The sequence below is a fragment of the Condylura cristata genome, unplaced genomic scaffold, assembly GCF_000260355.1.
Source record: "Condylura cristata isolate star-nosed mole 26May11 unplaced genomic scaffold, ConCri1.0 scaffold00024, whole genome shotgun sequence".
Taxonomy (NCBI): Eukaryota; Metazoa; Chordata; class Mammalia; order Eulipotyphla; family Talpidae; genus Condylura; species Condylura cristata.
The window spans coordinates 1622605-1641087 of NW_004567125.1; the positions used below are offsets into that span (position 1 = coordinate 1622605).

An 18483-nucleotide genomic window follows, 5' to 3' on the forward strand; every position below is an offset into this window, starting at 1 on the left:
CCCACTAGCCCCGCCCCACAGGCTCCGCCCCCACCTGCTCCACCCCACCTGCTCCGCCCCACCTGCTCCTCCCACTAGCCCCGCCCCACCGGCTCCGCCCCCACTTCCTCCACCTTCCACGTGCTCTCGCTGGCTGGTTCGCGGAACCGTTGGCGCCAGTTGCAACGAAACAATGAGCGGCTCGAGGCCCAGAACCGGACCCCCCGCGCCACAGTGGGCAACGCCGGAGCCAGGAACCCACTGCATGGTATAAAGCACCCACCCTCCCCCAACCACTGCCTCAGCTCGTGACCTTCTGGAACCTCCGGAGAGGTCGAAGGAGGGCCCTGCGGGGCTGCGGGCTTCTCAGCTGGGCGGGCCACGCGGGCAAGTGGGGGAGCGCGGGGAGCTCGGGGGCCTGCAGGAGGAGTCGGGGTATGATCTGAGGACTCTGAGGTCTTGTGTTTCATTCCCTACAAGTCTCCATACCAGAGATTAAGTCGGAGGATGCTGGACATCTCTGGAGACCGGGGTGTGCTGAAGGACGTCATCCGGGAGGGTGCTGGAGAGCTGGTGACTCCTGAGGCGTCGGTGCTAGGTAGGGCCTGCAACCTGGGGCCCTGTCCTGGGGGGCCCTGTCCTGAGGGGCCCGGTCCTGGGGGGCCCTGTCCTGAGGGGCCCTGTCCTGAGGTCTGTCCTGGAGGGCCTGGTGAAGTCAAGAGTACTGGTGGTGTGACAGAGAGCTGAGAGTGTCGCACTACACTTTGGAGGGAGGGAGGCCATGGTTTTCCTCAAATTAAAATTTTATATGGTCGAACTTACTATTATAATTCAAGATTTAAAAAAAAAGATTATGCATGTAAGAACTGGGATCCAGGCCAAAGGCATGGGGGGGGGGGCAGAGATTAAGGATTCACTTGAGGTGGTGGGGAGTAGAACAGGTGATGGACCCAAATACACTGCTGAGGGGAGCAGCGGCAGGTCAGGAGAGGTCTGCCGGGCCATGTAACTGACCCTCTGGCTTGGATCAAGCCCCTGCTGCAGCGGCTGCGGATTGCAGTGCACTTCGACCTGCTGTGCTACCAGGGAGGGCCCTACAATTCAGGATTTTAGGGAAAGGCAGGGAGCCCATCTCCCTTTGGGGACGCCACTGGATCCAGGGACTGTCCTGGGCCCACCAGTGTCACTCATGACCTCAGGTGGAGGGGCAAGAGCCGTGTGGGGAACAACATTCACCCCCCGTCCTGCAGAGTGGGGTCACTGAAGAACATCTTCTGTTGTTTTTGTGCAACGACTGAAGACACTTGAGAGAGCTGGGACCATGTTTGGTCCATTTTCTTCCTGTGTCTCTCCCGTCTGTCCTAGTGAAGTATTCCGGGTACCTGGAGCACATGGACAAGCCGTTTGATTCTAACTGCTTTAGGAGGGTGCCTCGGCTGATGAAGCTCGGAGAGGGTACGTGCACATTAGAAGCTGGTTACAAAGGGCTCGTGATGTGGGGAAGAATGACCCGGGATGGGAAAACGCTCCAGAGCACTGATTACTCAAGCTGGTTTTCATGAGGTTGGGTTTTGCTAAATCAGCAAGCTGCTCTCCCAATCCCCACCCCCCCAGGTTTCGGGGAGATAGTCTGCCTGGCAGGGTAATCATTGCATCCTGTCTTAACCACTGCACCTTTCTTAGTTCCTTTATTAAGTAAACATCTGAATGTTTACTACCCACACTGCACAGGGAAGAATCTCAGTTTGTGGGTAGAGGGGACTGACCCAGATTCAGGCCACAGCCCTGACGGGCTTGGATGAGTTCATGGGGGGAGGGGTGTCTTGGCTGTGTTGTGGGTTTACTTAATGAAGGCACAATTAATTCCAGTTGGGATAATTGATTGGGAAAGCCTTCGTGGAAGAGAGGGGACATTTGAAATGAGATTTCAGTCAGGGTAAGAGCCGGGCACGGGGTGAGGAGGAAGACATTGCAGGAAGAAGGACTGGCATGAACAAAGTTGGGGCGGCCAGAATGCTGGGAGTGTAGAGAAGCTGGAGTCTGGGTTGGGGGGTGGGTGGCAGACAAGACTGTCAAGTGAGGTGGGACCACAGTGCAGGGACTTCGACCATTCTGTGGCGAGGTTTGCCCACGGGGGCAAGAGATCCACAGCCTTAGAACAGGACCCTGGGCAGACTCCAACCAAGTTCTTTGTCCCTTCTTCCAGATATTACCCTTTGGGGCATGGAGTTGGGCCTCCTGAGCATGCGGAAGGGAGAGCTGGCCAGGTTTCTGTTCACACCGACTTACGCCTACGGAACGCTGGGCTGCCCTCCCTTGATCCCCCCAAACACCACTGTCCTGTTTGAGATCGAGCTGCTTGACTTCTTGGACTCTGCAGAGTCAGACAAGTTTTGTGCCCTCTCAGCCGTAAGTCCTGGGGCGCAGGTGTTGGCACTTTGCAGATGGGGGTGTTGTCTGCTTGGGGGTGCTGCTCCTTTGCCTACCCAGGTTGCTCTGCGAGGCTCCTGCGTGTGGCAGAGAGCAGGCACCGCCTCCTCGCACCTGCCTGCCTGAGAAGTTTTTCTTGGGTGCACTTTCGAGGCCAGGATCAGCTTGGGTTTGTTGGAGACCCGCAGTTTCTGCTCATTTCTCAGTCACCTTTTGCCTGGTTCTCCCCACAAGACCGAACATTTGCTTCCGAACATGAAAGATTTTCGGCAAGTTACGCCTGCACAGCTTGTAACTAGGGTGACCGGGTCATTTATTGTCTGACCCAGGACACTTGAGAGGCAGCGGGAGTGTGGACGCGTGGCGGCAGAATGGCTGGGCCCTCTGTCCTTGCGGCTTCAGCCTGTTCTTGGTGCGGTAGAGGTGCGCTCCGCCTCGGCCGCCGCGTGTCCCTGGTGCTGCGCTGCCTGACGCTGGTGGGGTAGCCGGGCTTGGTGTCCAGGCCAGGCTGCCAGCTGCCCAGTGCCTCCCCGGCTAAGGTGGCTGCGCCTCAAGTGAGGTTCTGACTTTTCTCACCTTCCCCCAACACAGATGTCTGGGTCATCCTCCTGTGCCCTGATTTGAGATCTGGGAGGAAAGGCAGGACACACATTACACATTTAAAATGAGTGCTGTGAGACGTTCCTTGGGGGTGGAGCGGGGAATGGGATCAAAAACAGTTGGGGGGAGGGAAATGCACTGGACTATCGTGATGGCATGATAGTGATTTTGTGATGGGAAACCCAAGGGGATTGCAACTGAGATGGAAAATGCACAAAAATATGTAAAAATAAACTATTATAAACTAGTTTTTAAAGGACAAAAAAAAAAAAAAAAGAGCTCTGTGTGGGGCCTTCCTGGTGGCGTAGGGGTTAAACCTCAACACGGTTGGTCGCCTTTACCACCTGACCCACACAGCCAGCAGACCTCCTGTCCCACCCGCTGCTTCCCCAGCCGTGTTCCTCATTGATCTGCCTGTTGTGCTTTCCGCTCTGTCTCTGGTGAATCTTCCCATACCTCTGTCCCCCATACCTCTGCCTACACCCCAGTTCTTCAAAGCAAAAGTATAATTTTGTTTTTAAAAGAGCTCTGTGTGTCGTTCTGGTGTGTACCCAGAGAGAGCAGCTTCTCCAGGAACACCAGCAGGCCTGAGTGGTGCTCACAGATAGGTGGTTGGAAGTTCTGATCCCTGCGCTAGACAGGTTCCACCAGCTCCTAATGTCGTGGCAAACGGCTTCCTTAGGGACCATCTCTGGGAAGACTAAAGATGCAGACTTTTGGGCTCTGGTCTGTACCATCCTGGGGAGGGGGCAGCGGTGATGGTCCAGTGCTTGGGCACATACAGCTATAAATAAAAATTCATAACCTCAGGTTGAAAAACAAATGGCTCTGGTTATACACTGGCATTGTGACGCTGAGTGTCCTTGTCTTTGGCCTCAGGAGCAACAGGACCAGTTTCCACTTCAGAAGGTCCTAAAAGTGGCAGCTACTGAAAGGGAGTTTGGCAACTACCTTTTCCGCCAGGGTCGTTTCTATGATGCCAAAGTGAGATATAAACGGGTAAGAATGCTTTGAAGTGTAAGCTTAGAACCTGAAAATACCCTTGTCCGAACACGTGGACCTGGAGCCTGTCTCTTATTTTACCCCCTTGTTCTGAGTTGAGGCCATCCCTGTGTGTCAGGGGATTTAAAATTTTTATTTCTTTTTTTAATTCAAAAATTTAATAAAAAATTGTTTTGGTCTAAAGTACTGTATGTTTTAAAAATATAGGCTTACCCCTCCTCCAAGGCTTGTTACACACCACACCTACCACGAAAGGGCCAATAACTAATGAGATACTTTGTGCTTCCCTCGTACTTACCAGGTAGAGTAGCAGTGCAGAATTCTAGGAAGCAATCACCGCCCTCAGATTGTGAGGAATATTAGCATAGCCCCCACTTTTAGAGTTGTTAGTGAGAAGCCTACTTACTGCTGCCCTTTCTGTAAAGATTTAAGGATCTCTGTAAAAGTTCTTTATATATTATGCATTGTCAGTTCTGTCCCATCTATGTGTCTGTGCTTATGCTAGTACCACACTGGTTTAGCAACTGTAGCTTTGTAATAAATTTTTAAATTTGAAAGTATGAGCCCCTTCCTTAGTTCTTTTTTTCAAATATTGCTTTGTGATTTAGGGTCCCTTGAACTCGGACATGAATTTTCAGATGCAACTGACCACTTCTGCCAAAGGCTGTTGAAAATCCGGCAGTGATTGCCTTGAATCTGTAGATTAACGTGGGAATGTTGCCGCCTCCTCATCCATGAACATGAGGTCTTTTATTTAGGTCTTTGGTGCTAATGGTGTTTTGTGGTTCTTGCACTTTAAATTTATTGCTTCTTCTTGTTGATGCCATTACAAATGGAGTTCTCTTAATTTTGTTTTTGGATTGTGTGTTGCTAGGATATAGAAGTACAACTAACTCCATTTATTGATCTTGTGTCCTGCAACTTTGCTGAACTCACATTTTAGCTCTCATAGTTATTTTTTGTGGGTTCTCAGGACTTTCTATAATAAGAGGCTATCTCCCCTCTCCACAGGCATTACTGCTTCTCCGTCGGCGATCAGCACCCACTGAAGAGCAGCACCTGGTGGCATCTGCCAAGCTGCTCATTCTCCTTAACCTGTCCTTTACGTACCTGAAGCTGGAGCGCCCCACCTCAGCCCTGCGCTATGGAGAGCAGGCTCTGCTCATTGACCAAAAGAATGCCAAGGCGCTCTTCCGGTGTGGACAGGTGAGCTGGAGGACGAGGACTTGGAAACGAATACCCAGGAAAAAGTAGCAGTGCTTTTCAACTTGGGCATTGCAAAATACCATCTTTCCTAAAAAAGTATGTTTTTTAAAATTCTGTCCTTTGGCAGGCCTGTATCGTTATGACTGAGTATCAGAAGGCCCGGGATTTTCTGGTCCGAGCCCAGAAGGAACAGCCCTTCAATCATGATATCAATAATGAGCTGAGGAAACTGGCCAGGTGAGACCCCTGTTTGCAGGAGTGCAGAGAAAGAGGTGTGGTGCAGGGGCTGTTCCAGCTCCCCTGCTGGGAAAGGGCCCCTGGGAATGACGCCCAGCATGTGTCGGGAGGCAGCGCCCCCTAGAGCTGGAAGGCCTTGGTACACTGAGCCAGCCCCTGGAGTAGGTGGGAAGCAGCTTCAAACTAGAGTCTGGCCCATTTACCATCTGTCACCTCCCTGCTTCCCCTCACCCCTTCCCCCACAAGTAAGTACCCACAAGAAGGTAAGCCTAAGAAAAAACATTTATACTCATTAATTAAAATTTTTAACTAACGAGTACTCAATGAGTTAAGAAATGAGTTAATTAAAAGCTAAGAAAAATTTGTTTTAAAGGTGGAGCAACATAATTTGTAAAAGGGGTCTTGTTCCGATCATTTACCACTAGGCTCAGCTCATTTTCTAAAGCTGTCTTTTCTAGACCTTGCTTTGATCTGAAGTGGGCCCTTCAAGTTTGATTCGTATCCTTAGGGTAACTCTCTTGTGATCCAAGTGATATCTGTGCATCTTTCAGTAATGGAATCCTTTCTTGCTAGAGAAATTTATATGTCCATTGTAGAAAACTTTGAAAATATGCACATATAAATAGGACTCACCCTTAACTCTGTCACCTCAGAATCTACTCACTGGTGTGTTGGGGTTTTTCTAGGTGGTTTCTTGTTCTAATGTATTGGTGAGAAGCTTTACTCCTGTTAACATTAATCACTTCATCTGCTAGAGTTAAAGTTTTCTTGACATTCAAACGTCTGAGATGTGTGCACCTCTTATATTTGGAACTGATTATTTCAGACCTTGAAGCACTTTCCAGAATGTTCTTGTTACTTAAAAGTATCTTGTCAGGTGGTATGTAGGAGTTTGGGAATCTGGCCATTCTTTGGCAAGAAGATCTCAGGATAAGGTAGCGGTCGGTGTGGAGGGCACCCGGCCTGGCAGCCTCACCAGCCGTGGCTGCAGCCGTCAAGGCTTCCATCTTTACGGAGCGTCGGCTCTTTGTCCAAGGCTCTGGAACCGCCCTTGGGAGCCCCTTGGGGCCCTGCCTCTCCAGCATCGCTTCCCAACCCTCCCTGATGCTAGAGTTTCTTCTGTTCCTGATCTGCATGGGGAATTCCAGCCACCAGATGTCACTTGCTACAAACACAGACCTGTAACTAGTCTGTATTTCTCCTTACAGCTGTTACAGGGACTACGTGGATAAAGAGAAGGAAATGTGTCACCGAATGTTTGCTCCTTGTGATAATGGCTCCATAGGGGGAGAAAACGGAAGGTAATGGAAGGGCTGAGGCATAAAGAGTGTGGGGGTTTTGTCCTGCGTGCAGGGTTGCATGTAGCTGCACCACTGAGGACCAGTGTGTGTGTGTGGGGGGGGGGGAGAGACACGTTTCCTGTGGAGCGAACAACACAGTTTGGGTGCAGGATGCACTGCAGGCTTCTCACTCAGGACACAGCGTCCAGCCAGAGCTGCAGGTTAAATGTATCGGTTGGGAGCTTTAAAGTGCAAAAAGAACAAAATAAACTGTTTTCTGACCCCTCACAGCAGTCTAGAACACGAAACTTGGAGCGTAGTCATTAAATGGGAGGGTTTCCCTGGGCTTTGGAATGAAGAGCAGTGCTTTGTTAACGTCTTTCCTGGGAATCTGAAATCCTCCAGCTTCGCTTTGCATCTGACATGTAGGGAGGCAGTCCAGGTGTGCAGGGTGGAGGCGGCCAGGTCTTCAGCTCTGCTAGGACGAGCTGTAGAGGGGGCGTGCTGGACACGAGCAGCAGACGGAACTTCTACTCGGGCATAACCCTCGGGATTTAGCAGGCACAGGGTTAAGTTTCCCCGTGAGCACATGAGCTACCCTCTCATCTGGTTTACTGTTACTTAAGAAAATTAATGGAAACAAAATCACCTGCCTTAAACACCTGCTTAGCTGGGTAGATAACTCTGCTCTCCTGAGAGAAGTTAAACAAGGGACAACAAGAAAACAGCTGCTGACCGGGCCCACGGTGATAAATCTCTCCTTTGTTGCCACCAACATCTCTACAAAAGGGGCTTGAAAAAAGAAGGTGGAGCAAGGCCCATTCATCCCGGCAGTGTTCACAGGCCCACTGCAGACTGCTGCTCTCTGCCCGTCGAGGCGCTGGGCACGTGGGAAGTCAGGTTGCCTCCTCCCGGCCCCGGCCTGTGGCCTGGCCGCCCTGCCAGGTCTCTTGGCCCGGCGTCTGTGCAGGTCCTCTGAGCTAGGTGTGAGCCAAGAGGCCTCTCCCTGGTGCCGCTAGTGGCCATGGAGATGGGGCCTGGCGGTTTTGTGCCAGACACGTGGGCTTGTTACCTGCCCTTCCCCTGCAGAGTGGAGGTCCAGCTCCCCGGGGTCTGTACTGAGATGGGTCATGTCGCCCTGGGGGGCGTTGGTGTCCTCCGCTGCCTTTGCCTTTGAATGGCCTTGGTCTGTGACGCGTCCTAGAGCCTGAGGATGCTAAGATGGCGTCCCTGTGTTCCTCAGTCCCACGTGTTCATCTTCTCATCAGCAGCGACTGTATTGGGTCTAGAGTGACCGTGATGGACTGTGAGGGAGCTCACTGCCCTATGGGAGTGATGGGGAAGGCACATGGAGACAGGCGGCATCCAGCACATTCACGGGGCTCATGGGGTGGCGGGGCAGCGCTCACCCACGCGGTCTCCATGCTGAGGCACAGTGGAATGAGCTTTTGGTTTGTCATCCTTCTAGATCATTTTCATAGCATGGCTCACTGTTTGAGGTTTTTTGTTTGTTTTTTAAAGATTTATTTATTTATGCATGCAGAACTGGGGTACAGGCCAGAGGCAGGGGCAGTGGGAGAATTCACCAGAGACAGAGTGGGGAGCAGAACAGGCAGGTCTATGAAGCACACCGCTGAGGGGAGCAGCGGGCGGGTCAGGAGACATCTGCGGCGCCATGTGGATCTCCTCCAAGGCAGGGATCGAACTTGTGCTAAAGTGGCCATAGCTTTAGCACAACCCACAGCTGTGCTTCAGCCCATTGCATCACCAGGGAGGGCCCTTGGGGTTTGTTTTTTTGTTTAGTTTATTTTTCATTTTGTTCAATGTATTCATTAAACATTTCATATGCCAGGTTTCCATATGCAAGTTGTTGGTCAGGCAGCACCTTTATAATACAGCTTCTACCTCCATTTTATAGATGATGAATAGGGCATAAAAACATCACTCACTGAGGTTATGTCGCTGGGGGTGATGAGTCAGAGACCCAGGTCCTACAACCTGACCCAGGCCACGAGGTAGATAAAACAACTGTGCAGAGCCCAAGGAAAACAGCTTTAACTTCTGTTTCTTCTGGGATTCTCCCATAGAGCTAAGTAGTTGGATTTATTGGCATTTCTTGAATTTTATCAGTTTTGGACCAGTGCCTGTTGACTTCTGCTGTGCTGTATGCACAGCCTTACCTCCCTGGGGTCTTATGACAACGTTTAGACCCTCTGTTGGATTATTGTAATGACAATAATACTCATGCTAATGTTTCTCATGCTAATGTTTCTGACTTCATAAGCTAAAGTTAGGATTTCCTGAGCTGCCCTTTCTGTGATAAGAGTATTAACTGGAAAGTCAATATTGCACTTTTTTTTTTTTAGCATTTGTTTTTCCTGCAATTCCAAATTGTATTTCTCCCACCCTCCACCCCCATCCTGAACTGTTTGCCTTTATCCTTATCTTTAAAAAAAAAAAACTTCTGTGGCCCCATAAGTCAATGTGTCTCCTTTCTTCTCAGACCCCCTTGGAAAGCACAATGCTGTGCAATCTGGCCAGTTCCTGGGGACCTGAGACTCACCTGCCTTGCGGGGCTGCTTTTATCTGAGTTGAATCCTTTTATCTTCTTTTACCCTGAGTTGAATGCATTATTTTCTAGTTCTATTTTCTTATTTTACTTCCTTGTTATGATATTTTTAAGTAACATCCAAGAATTACATGCATGTACAGGCCTCCTTGATGGTACAAGAGGTTAAGTCTTAGCACTATCAAGTTATCCATAGCCACTGCAGCATGAGTTTGAGCCCCAACCAGGAAGCTGACCCACATGGCGCGGCAGACCTCTCCTGTCTCGCCCATTGCTCCCCTCAGCAGTGTACTTCAGTCAGTCCGCCTTTTCAGCTCCCTTCTGTCTCTGGTGAATCCTCTTACAACCCCCACCTCTGGCCTACACCCCAGTTCTTGTATACTTAAATAAATCTTTTTAAAAAATTGCATGTATAAGAGACATTTTCTAACTCTTTATAGGTCTAGTTCACATTTGATTAAAACTATGTGGAAAGAGCCTTCCTCCACTTAGAACTTATTCCCCAATTAAGAACTCTTACCCCCCGCCATTAGAAAGTATCTCCCATATGGGCCCTCCTGGTGGCATAACAGGTTAGGATGCAGCACTGCAAGCTGGCTGCAGCTGCCTCAGTGTGAGTTCGATCCCCGCCATGGGGGTGACCCACATGGCATGGCAGACCTTTCCTGACCCTCCCGTTGCTCCCCTCAGCAGTGTACTTCGTGGATCTGCTCTGTCTCTGGTGAATCCTCTCACCACCCCTGCACCTCTGGCATGTACCCCAGTTATGCCAGTTATGCATGAATAAATAAATCTTTTTTAAAAAAAAAGTATCCCCCATCAGGATGGGCTGGTCCCCATTACCATATATCCCCTCAGACCTCTCCCCCACTTTAAGTCCTCACAGGGCTCACACTGTGCCTCCCCTTCAGCCCTGCACACCTCCCAGTCGCTTCAGCCCCACTGCTAAGACCCTCTCCCCACTCTCCCCAGAGCTCCGCCTCTCCTCTCAGTATATCCCCCTTTTGAATTTCTCATCATCAGTCTAGTTCTAGGTAAACATTTAAGCACAGACTGTGGATGGTCCTTTCTAAGAAATGTATTTTTTCATTTTATCTGGAATCGTGACTTATTCTCAGTTCAGCAATCATCTCACAGTAATGTGTCCAGGTGCCCCTAGGGGCTCAGGCCCTCTGGGTATGCAGCTTAATTCCAGGGCCTCAGGTTCTGCAAAACCAAGAAATTCCTGTGTAATATTTCTTGAATGACACCTCCCTCCTTTGCCCTATTCCTCATCTCCCGGACTCCTGCTGATTGAATGTCAGACTCCTGCGGGTTTCTCTATGACCTTCATGTTGCTTTCAATTTTTTGTCTCTTCACCCCAAATTGTCTCCATTTTCCATATTTTGTCATTTTAGAGATCAGATTTTTGAATGCATGCATTCTTAACAGATTTCTCTGTTTCAAAGTATCCCACACTTCCCCTCCGTCATGAAAACCCTCAGACTTACACAAATAGAGTGGTCTGGGTCTCCCATGCTGTCAGCCTTAGCTTTCACAATCATGAAAATAAACCGATGCTCCGTCTCTGATCCCACCTGTTTCCTTCCCCTCCCCGGGCACTGCTAGGTGATTTTTAGGGCAAATCCCAGGAAGTGGGATTTCATCTGCCTGCATTTCCCTGGTAAAGCTGGAAGCGAAGCCAGTTCTTGCACGCTTTCTTCTGTTCCTTGACAGCCTTATCTTTCTGCTGATTTACTTTGACCTCTTTTCCCTGTGACAGACTTACCACAAATGGTTGGTGTCTTTCATTTGGTTGCATTGCGACTGGAACAGTAGCGGCATGGTCACGCAGGGTGCCACCTCTCTTGGTGCCAGGAATGCCCCTTTTCTCTGCTTTCCACACTTGAGGGCAGGCTGGAACTTCAGGTGATTCAATGCAGAGGACTGAGCCCTGTTGCTTGGCCAGCCTCAGGGAAAGAGTATTTTTTTAAAAAAAGATTTATTTATGCATACAAGAACTAGGGTACAGGACAGGTGTGGGAGTGAGAGGCAGAGTGGGGAGCAGAACAGGCAGATGAACTGAAACATACTGCTGAGGGCAGCACTGGGCAGGTCAGGAGAGGTGTGCTGAGCCATGTGGGTCACCTCCCCCCCCAGTCAGGGATCGAACTTGTGTTGCAATGGCTGTGATAGCTTCATGGTGCACTTTGGTCCCTTGTGCCACCATGGAGGGCCTCCAAAGGGTATCTTCATAAACTTGTTAAAGTTGTTTTCTAGGATGAGGCCCTCCCTCGTGGCACAATGGGTTAAAGCGCAACTGTGACAATATCCACAGCCACTGCAACATGGATTTGATCCCCGGCCCCGGAGGTGACCCACATGGCGCGGCAGACCTCTCCCATGTCGCTCGCTGCTCCCCTCAGCAGTGTGCTTTGTCAGTCTGCCTGTTCTGCTCCCCACTCTGTCTCTGGCAGATCCTCTCACCCCCCACACCTCTGGCCTGTACTCCAGTATGTAGAAAGAAATGAATCTTTAAAATAATAATAATAATAAAATTGTTTTCTAGAAAGTCAAAGCAGCTTTCTGGAAATAAAGGCTAGGCTGTGGAAACCACAGTCCTGTGGTTGAGGTTCCGGGCACTAGCCCTGGCTCAGACAGTTGGCTGGAAGGGCGCATGGAGCAGAGGCCCCTCTGCACTGGTGCCAGTGGGGGGTTGTGGCGTCCTCAGGGTTCCCTTGTGTTAAAATAGCCTTCCAGTGTCCGGCAGGACTGGCCAGTTGTCAGGAAGCCCTAGGAGCAGGTCGTCATCCTCTCACCAGCCACTGGATCCAGACAGGGAATCTTTTTGATCCCCTTGTTCCCAAAGAGATTAGGAAGAAACTTGCAGCTCTGGTGTTGAGTCTAGAGAGTTCCTGCCTCCGGTTAGACTCATCTGGGTCCATGACACGTGGCTAGCTATAGTTTTGTGATTCCCTGTCTTATGAGTTCTTTTGACTGTCTTCCCCTGTCTCCGCATTTTTTCCTCCTCCTCAGAATGGGGTTGCACTTTCTCAAGGATAACTAGGCCAAGTCGGCATTCTCTTATTGTCAGGTAAGTGCCATGTTTTCCAGGCAAACTGTTAGACACAGTCTTTTGCTCTTTTGGAGATGTGTGAGATGCCTTTTCTCCCAGCTCAGGGTCACTGAAACCCATCCCTTTGTGTGTGACTATAAATAGCTCTGGGTAGGCTGGTACTTTTCATTCCACCCTTTCCTGGGAAAGTACTTCCCTGGCAGAGCGCCTCTCACTGCCCCCCCTCCCCACCCCCATTTTCTCTTGGCCATGGCCAAGGGCCCCAAAGCTGCTCCCTGCTGAGGCTGCCTTTGGTGAAGCTATGTCCTCTGTTGGTGTGTCAGTGCGGCTATTTAGTTACATTTCAGGGGATGACTAGACTCCTTTTTGAAGCCATCAACATCAGTAAGTATTTAAGGACCCTTTGCCATTCAGCACAATGTTGAAAAATAGGGAATTTTGTATTCTTAACCCTTGCTCTCGTGCTGTGCCTTTAGCCATGTCATTTATCCTCTTTGTGATTCATTGGCATTGTCTGCAGGAGGAAGTGTTCGGATCTTTAAGGCCTCTGTATTTTTCCAGTACACAGAGACATCTGATGTTGGCTTAATTTATTTTAATTTCTTGGATTCATTATTATAGGTGCCTCTGCTCCAGACCTCTGTAACCCCAGACACCAGTTTAGATAAAGGCACAGGCAAAGCCTTGACAGTAAGGAGCTAATATCAGTGAATATCTTAGCATCTTGAGACCCTTGAAGCTGGGTCTGAGCCTCATGTCCTGTTGTCTGTAGGTTCTGCTGGAGCAGCCACGGGCCCCAGTGAAGCCAAAATGAGCTGGGACGAGCCTGAGCCTTTCCAGAATCCAGTGAAGGGTTTTTCAGTCTCTTAGACAGATCTTTTAGGAGTGAAATGCAGTGAGGAAAACTCACTGCAGCCCAGAGGATAAGCGTATCCACATGAGAAGGACAGGGCCCACGGTCACTGTAAGAGTGAGCACAGGAGAGGCTGTGAGAGGCAGGTGTGGGGCTGTGATTCTTTTGACCTCCTGATATGTCATCACTTTTTTTCTTTTGGTGAGGTGACCATGATCGCCTTGGTATAAACAAATCCCTCAAGCTCATTTCTACAGCAGCTGTAACACACAGCCTGTGGAGGCTGCCTGCATTCTTTGGCCAGTGACCTCTTCCTCCCGCTTCAAAGCCAACAGATCTTCACACTCCTCTCCCACCTCCTCTGTCAGTCTCTCCCCCTCTGCTGTTTTCATGTTCCCCACTCTCGGATCCTCCTGCTCCATCTTATAAGGAGTCGTCTGTATGTGCTGGGCCCACCCAAATAATTCAGGATAATCTTCCACGTCAGAATTCATCACATCGTCCCTTTTGCTAGGGTAACATTCGCAAGTCTGGGTATTAAGACATGATCATCACTGAGGATCTTCACTCTGTCTCTTATGCCCTCTTCTGTGTCATCATCTACTGGATCTACAAGCGTCCCCAGTTAAAGATAACTCAGGCCATACGTCCTCAGCACCCTCCCCTCATCCCTTCCACTCCAGATAAGGTCATCACGACAGCCCTCGGTGGAACACTTCCTCCCTGCGGGTGGCTGGGGGGCATCAGAAATGGGGGGGGGGATGAACTGGAACCAGAAGGCTGTTGTCACTTCCAGCCAACAGCTGAGACCTTTCCAGGTGTGGTGTGAATCGGGGAAGATGGTGAATTCAAAGACTATTTTAGGCAAAAATCATACCACTGGTGTTGGATTGGGGGAAAGGAATCAATAACACTGCCCAGAAGCACCAGCTTTGCTAGCTGTGTCTGGGGCAGTATGACCAACTGGGGGCAGTTCTTTTTAGTTTGAGACTTGTCAAAGTTGAGGAGACTTGTTGAAGCTGAGGACACCTTGGTGAAGACACATCTGGGGGCAGAGGGGAGGCCTGGCTGCAGAGATGTAGCAGCCGTGAGTATGGGCAGTCACCCCCGGGAATGTGAAAAAGGTGGCTACAAGGTGTGGAGAGGAGTCCATGGGCCAAGGGTGGACCCTGGGCCACGAGCCTGAACAGAGAAACCAGGGAAAAAACCTCTGAAAACTGACGGTAGAAAGGAAGGTGTGACTGTGAGTACGCAGTGGGTTGAGGGATCCACAAGCCCGTGAGTAGTTAGTTGTGTCCGCACACCCATTTCATGCCTGCTGTCAGCCTCTCCACAGCCTCTCCGATACCAGAAGAGGAAACTGTCCTTTGGAGGATGGAGTCCCATAGAGTAGCCCACAGGGTCAAGTCCAGCAGCACAAGGGACCCGTAAAATGAGGCTGGGGACAGTTGCTGGCTTGCCCTGTGCGCAGGGTGGGGGGATGAGGATGGAGCCCCGAGTGGAGGGGAGCAGACGTGCGAAAGGAAGGCATGTCAGCCAGGGCTGCTGGCACGCCTCGAGCCTCCTGGGGCCTCTGGCTACCCCACAACGTCTAGGGCCCCTCAGGTTCTGATTTGGCACCTGCGAATTTGAACTTCTGCAAATCACCCAAGAACCCAGCAACAAGCTGAGGAGCACGGTGAGCAGAGGCTTCCCAGGACACCTCAGGTGCAGGAGGAGCTTGGGGTTGGACGGGACCTGGAAATTTGACATCTTGTAGACCTTGCTTTTGAATGGGGACAGCCAGATGCCACTTTGACCCTCTCTGTGCACGTGGCCTGCAGCTTCACCCAGGCGACCGGCAGTTACCATGGCGGGAGTGGCTGTACTGGGTATTGTCCCACCAAGGTGGGGGCACAGGGTGCTCGCTCATTCAGGTGAAGTCTAGAAAGGATGAGGTGTGTCCCAGCAGGTAGGGACACGACCGAGGGATGCTCGACTCCTGCCGGCGGCCAAGGGAGGCAGAGGGCAGCCGCGGCAGGGGCCTTGCTGGCCATAGGGCCACCAGGGAGGCCGCAAGGACTGCAACAGTGAGGCTCAGTGGCTGCCAGGGCCAAGGAGGGGGTTCAGAGGAGGGCCCCGCCCTGAGCTAGGCTTTGAGCCCAGCAGGAATGGGGTGGAGATCTGCACAGGCTGGGGGACACGGCGGACAAGCAGGAAGGCCTCGAACTGCCCGTTGGTTTCTTCCCCCTCCTTTGGAAATATCTGAGATGCAATTAGCTCAGTCAGTCTGAAGAAACTGGTCTGAGAGAGATTCATTGGCTAAATGGCTTGAGGGAGGGTCTGTGAATTTCCACCTTTATGAATGTTTGAGCATTTTCTGGGATTTGACACAGGATCTGTGGCTTTCATCAGTTTTTTCAGAGAGCGTTAGGACCCACAGAGGTGAAGACCCTGCTCCCCAGCTTCCTCCCGGACGCGCCGCCTGCCGCACGTGACAGTCTCCTGGGATGGCCCCTGCAGGGCCGGTGGGCAGTGGGGGCAGGCAGGGCTGCCGCCGGGAGCTCAGATCTCCAACATCCTGGGCTCTGCAGCCTCCAGCCCAGCCACAGTCCCTGGATTACATCACTCCTCCATCTTCTCTTACAGTTTCACACTCTTCTTTGATTACTGCTCATTATTTTGTGCGATTATTGTGGGCACCGGTCTCACCATTGCTCAAGTTTCTGTTTCACGTTGTCTGTGCCTCTCCCCAGGCCTGGGGTTTACTCTCAGAGGAGGCAGCTTGCTTAGTATTAATTTATTCAGCTGGAGTCTGCTCTGTCAGACCTTTGTCTGTGTTCTCCGCCTAGCTTTGACTTCTTTTGTCTTTCTAGGTCTCTGGCTTATCTTTCCTTGAGCCATGGATACGCGATGCTTTTTTGTCTAACTTTGTACCTCAGTGTGCTCTGAGTACTGCAAAGTGAAATGTGCACTTAACCTATTCTGATACATTTTATTTATGCTAAAAGCACTACTTTTTATGGATCTCCATTTGAAAATGCAACTAAATGCACCTCAAAATCCCAGTGTCTGGAGGGGTTAAGAGGCCACCCATCAGCATTCCTGGGGACATGCTTAGAATACTGATTTTAATACTGATTTTACAGGGTTCTCTAAAGTTAGTACGTGGGGCATAGACTCAATGGAAACTGGTTGTCTTTTTTCAGCTGATGTTAAGCTGTAGATTATGGGCGTTTTCATACCTGTTCGAAGGTAGGAAGACAGCCTGGTGACCTGCCTGCCCAGACACTCTTCCCCTGGGACACACCTCTGACATCCGTGTTTCACGCACGTCCCCTTGCGCTCCCGACGCTCCAGGGGCCTTGGTCCTAGATTGTGCCATCTGTGGCCCCCGGGAAACATAACTGGGCAGCTCAGTCAGCCTCGGCGTCTGGGAGGTCCAGTCTACATGGCATTTGCATTTTTGGTTTACTAATCTCTTTACCCCACTAAAAAGAATTCCACAAGGGTGGTGACTCTGATACCTGTGAGTTGAAGTCACCGGTGCCGCGTGTTTCTGTGATTTGTTTCTAACCAACAAAGACCCCACCAGCACAGTCTATTTATAGCACAGATAAGCTCTCCCCGGAGCCCCAGATCTCAGTGAGACGCAAGCAGGACACCTCGAAGGGAAGTCAGCCCCGCTGCCCTGCGCTGTGACTACCTGCCACTCCCGCCGAGGGCCCGAAGGGTGTTCCAGGGCGGGCTTCTCGGCTCCCGTCCTCTGGCACTCGGCCTTCACGCCGCCTCTGCAGCCTCTGCTCCAGGACAGCCGAGTGGAGGTAGAGGCGAAAATGCTGAAATGCAGGAAGAAGATGAGGCAGGATTCCCATAAACTGATAGCACTGTGAAGCCACACCATGGGACACGGAGAGCTGGCAGCCAGGCCGCCGGAGCAAATTGCAAGGCCGCCTTTGAGAGGCCCGCCTGACTTGTACTCGGACCATTCCGTTTGGTCCCTTCCCTGGACCTGTGACGTTCTACACTAGTTAAGCTCTCAGATGAGGCTGCAAGTAACACATGCACAATAATTCATCTCTTCCGCTGTCTTAGCTGCAGAAAAAGAGAGAAAAAACTTCTATTCTGCAAGAAGGGAGTGAAAACAGTATTCTTGTTCAGACCCCCGCCCCATCCGTGTGTCCCAGAGAGCGGCTCACACCAGTGCTGGGGGCTACCCAGCCGCACCCCGTGTGTGCCAGCCATTCACAGCACACGGGCCGCTGTCTTGGCGGGAGGGGTGGCAGGCAGCGGGACCACAGAGGCACCGGCAGGTTACTGCAACGGCTGTCATGAGCTGTCCTCAGTCACCGTCACGCTGGCCTCAGGCAGCACCGGGGTGCGTCTCCACACACGCTGTCCGGCGGGCCCGGACACAGAGCAGTGAACGGTGGCGCCTAGGAGCCCTGTCTCCGGGTCTGGACAAACAGCCCCCCGTCGCCGCCATCAACGAGCATGTCACCTGCCTGCGGTGTGAACCCAGCGGTATGGGGAGCAGCGGAAAGCGTGTCCAGCGTCTGGCATTGGTTGTATTCTGTTGGCGGCCAGGGTGGTTGCGAGTGTTTTGCAGTTTTCTAGTGAAGACGTAAGCAGCAGCTCCTGTGTTTGGCTCTTTGAGGGTATTCTTCACATTTTAAGTGGTTAAGGAAGTCACTCCTTGTGCAACAGCTGAGAAAGGCTGACGAATACAACCACCTGCATTCAGAAACAAGTCGTTCATTCTGGGGCCTCAGAAAGGAAATGAAATCGAACGGGATGGGCCCTTAGGTTCCTTTGTATTCTGCTTTTCTTTGATGTGTCCCGTGTTCTTGCATTTTCAGAGCCACCATGTTCATTGGTAACCTTGTCGGGAGGCAGGGTGGCCATAGCACCTGTCTCTGGGTTCCCGTCCATGCCCTCTGCAGACCCTGGGCCACCCTGGCGCCCTGGCACGTGGTTCAGGTTGATGGCTTTGGGGTGACCGAGTCTCGTCATGTCTCTAACTTCTCTTTGTTTCCTAGATTCTCCATGTGACTACAGGCAAGAGAAGCGAGGCCGCGGGGCATCTCCATCGTTGTTTGAGGCATAGGGGGTTTTCTGGAAAGTGCTCCCCCGGACAGGCAGTTGTGCTGTGACCCTGGAAGGAGGAGCTGGAACCCCACAGCCCCATCACTGCCTCATCTCAGACCTGCTGGAATGTGTTTTCACAGGTGCTGTTTTCTGTTTGACATTTTCATATAGAGTAGGGGAAAGTATAGCTACTGACAAGTAAAG

The 18483-nt window shown here is 51.2% G+C and overlaps 1 protein-coding gene across 1 annotated transcript in view; it reads left to right on the top strand.

The window, feature by feature from the left end:
* FKBP6 (FK506 binding protein 6, 36kDa) overlaps window positions 1-18243 on the top strand; it is a 19966-nt gene extending 1723 nt beyond the window's left edge. The window contains exons 2-9 of the mRNA XM_012728884.1: window positions 456-577; window positions 1345-1434; window positions 2186-2388; window positions 3889-4008; window positions 5023-5217; window positions 5345-5454; window positions 6663-6755; window positions 18231-18243. Of these exons, the coding sequence (XP_012584338.1) occupies window positions 456-577; window positions 1345-1434; window positions 2186-2388; window positions 3889-4008; window positions 5023-5217; window positions 5345-5454; window positions 6663-6755; window positions 18231-18243 (946 nt within the window). The remainder of the gene's footprint in view (window positions 1-455; window positions 578-1344; window positions 1435-2185; window positions 2389-3888; window positions 4009-5022; window positions 5218-5344; window positions 5455-6662; window positions 6756-18230) is intronic.
* Window positions 18244-18483: the final 240 nt, after the last annotated feature.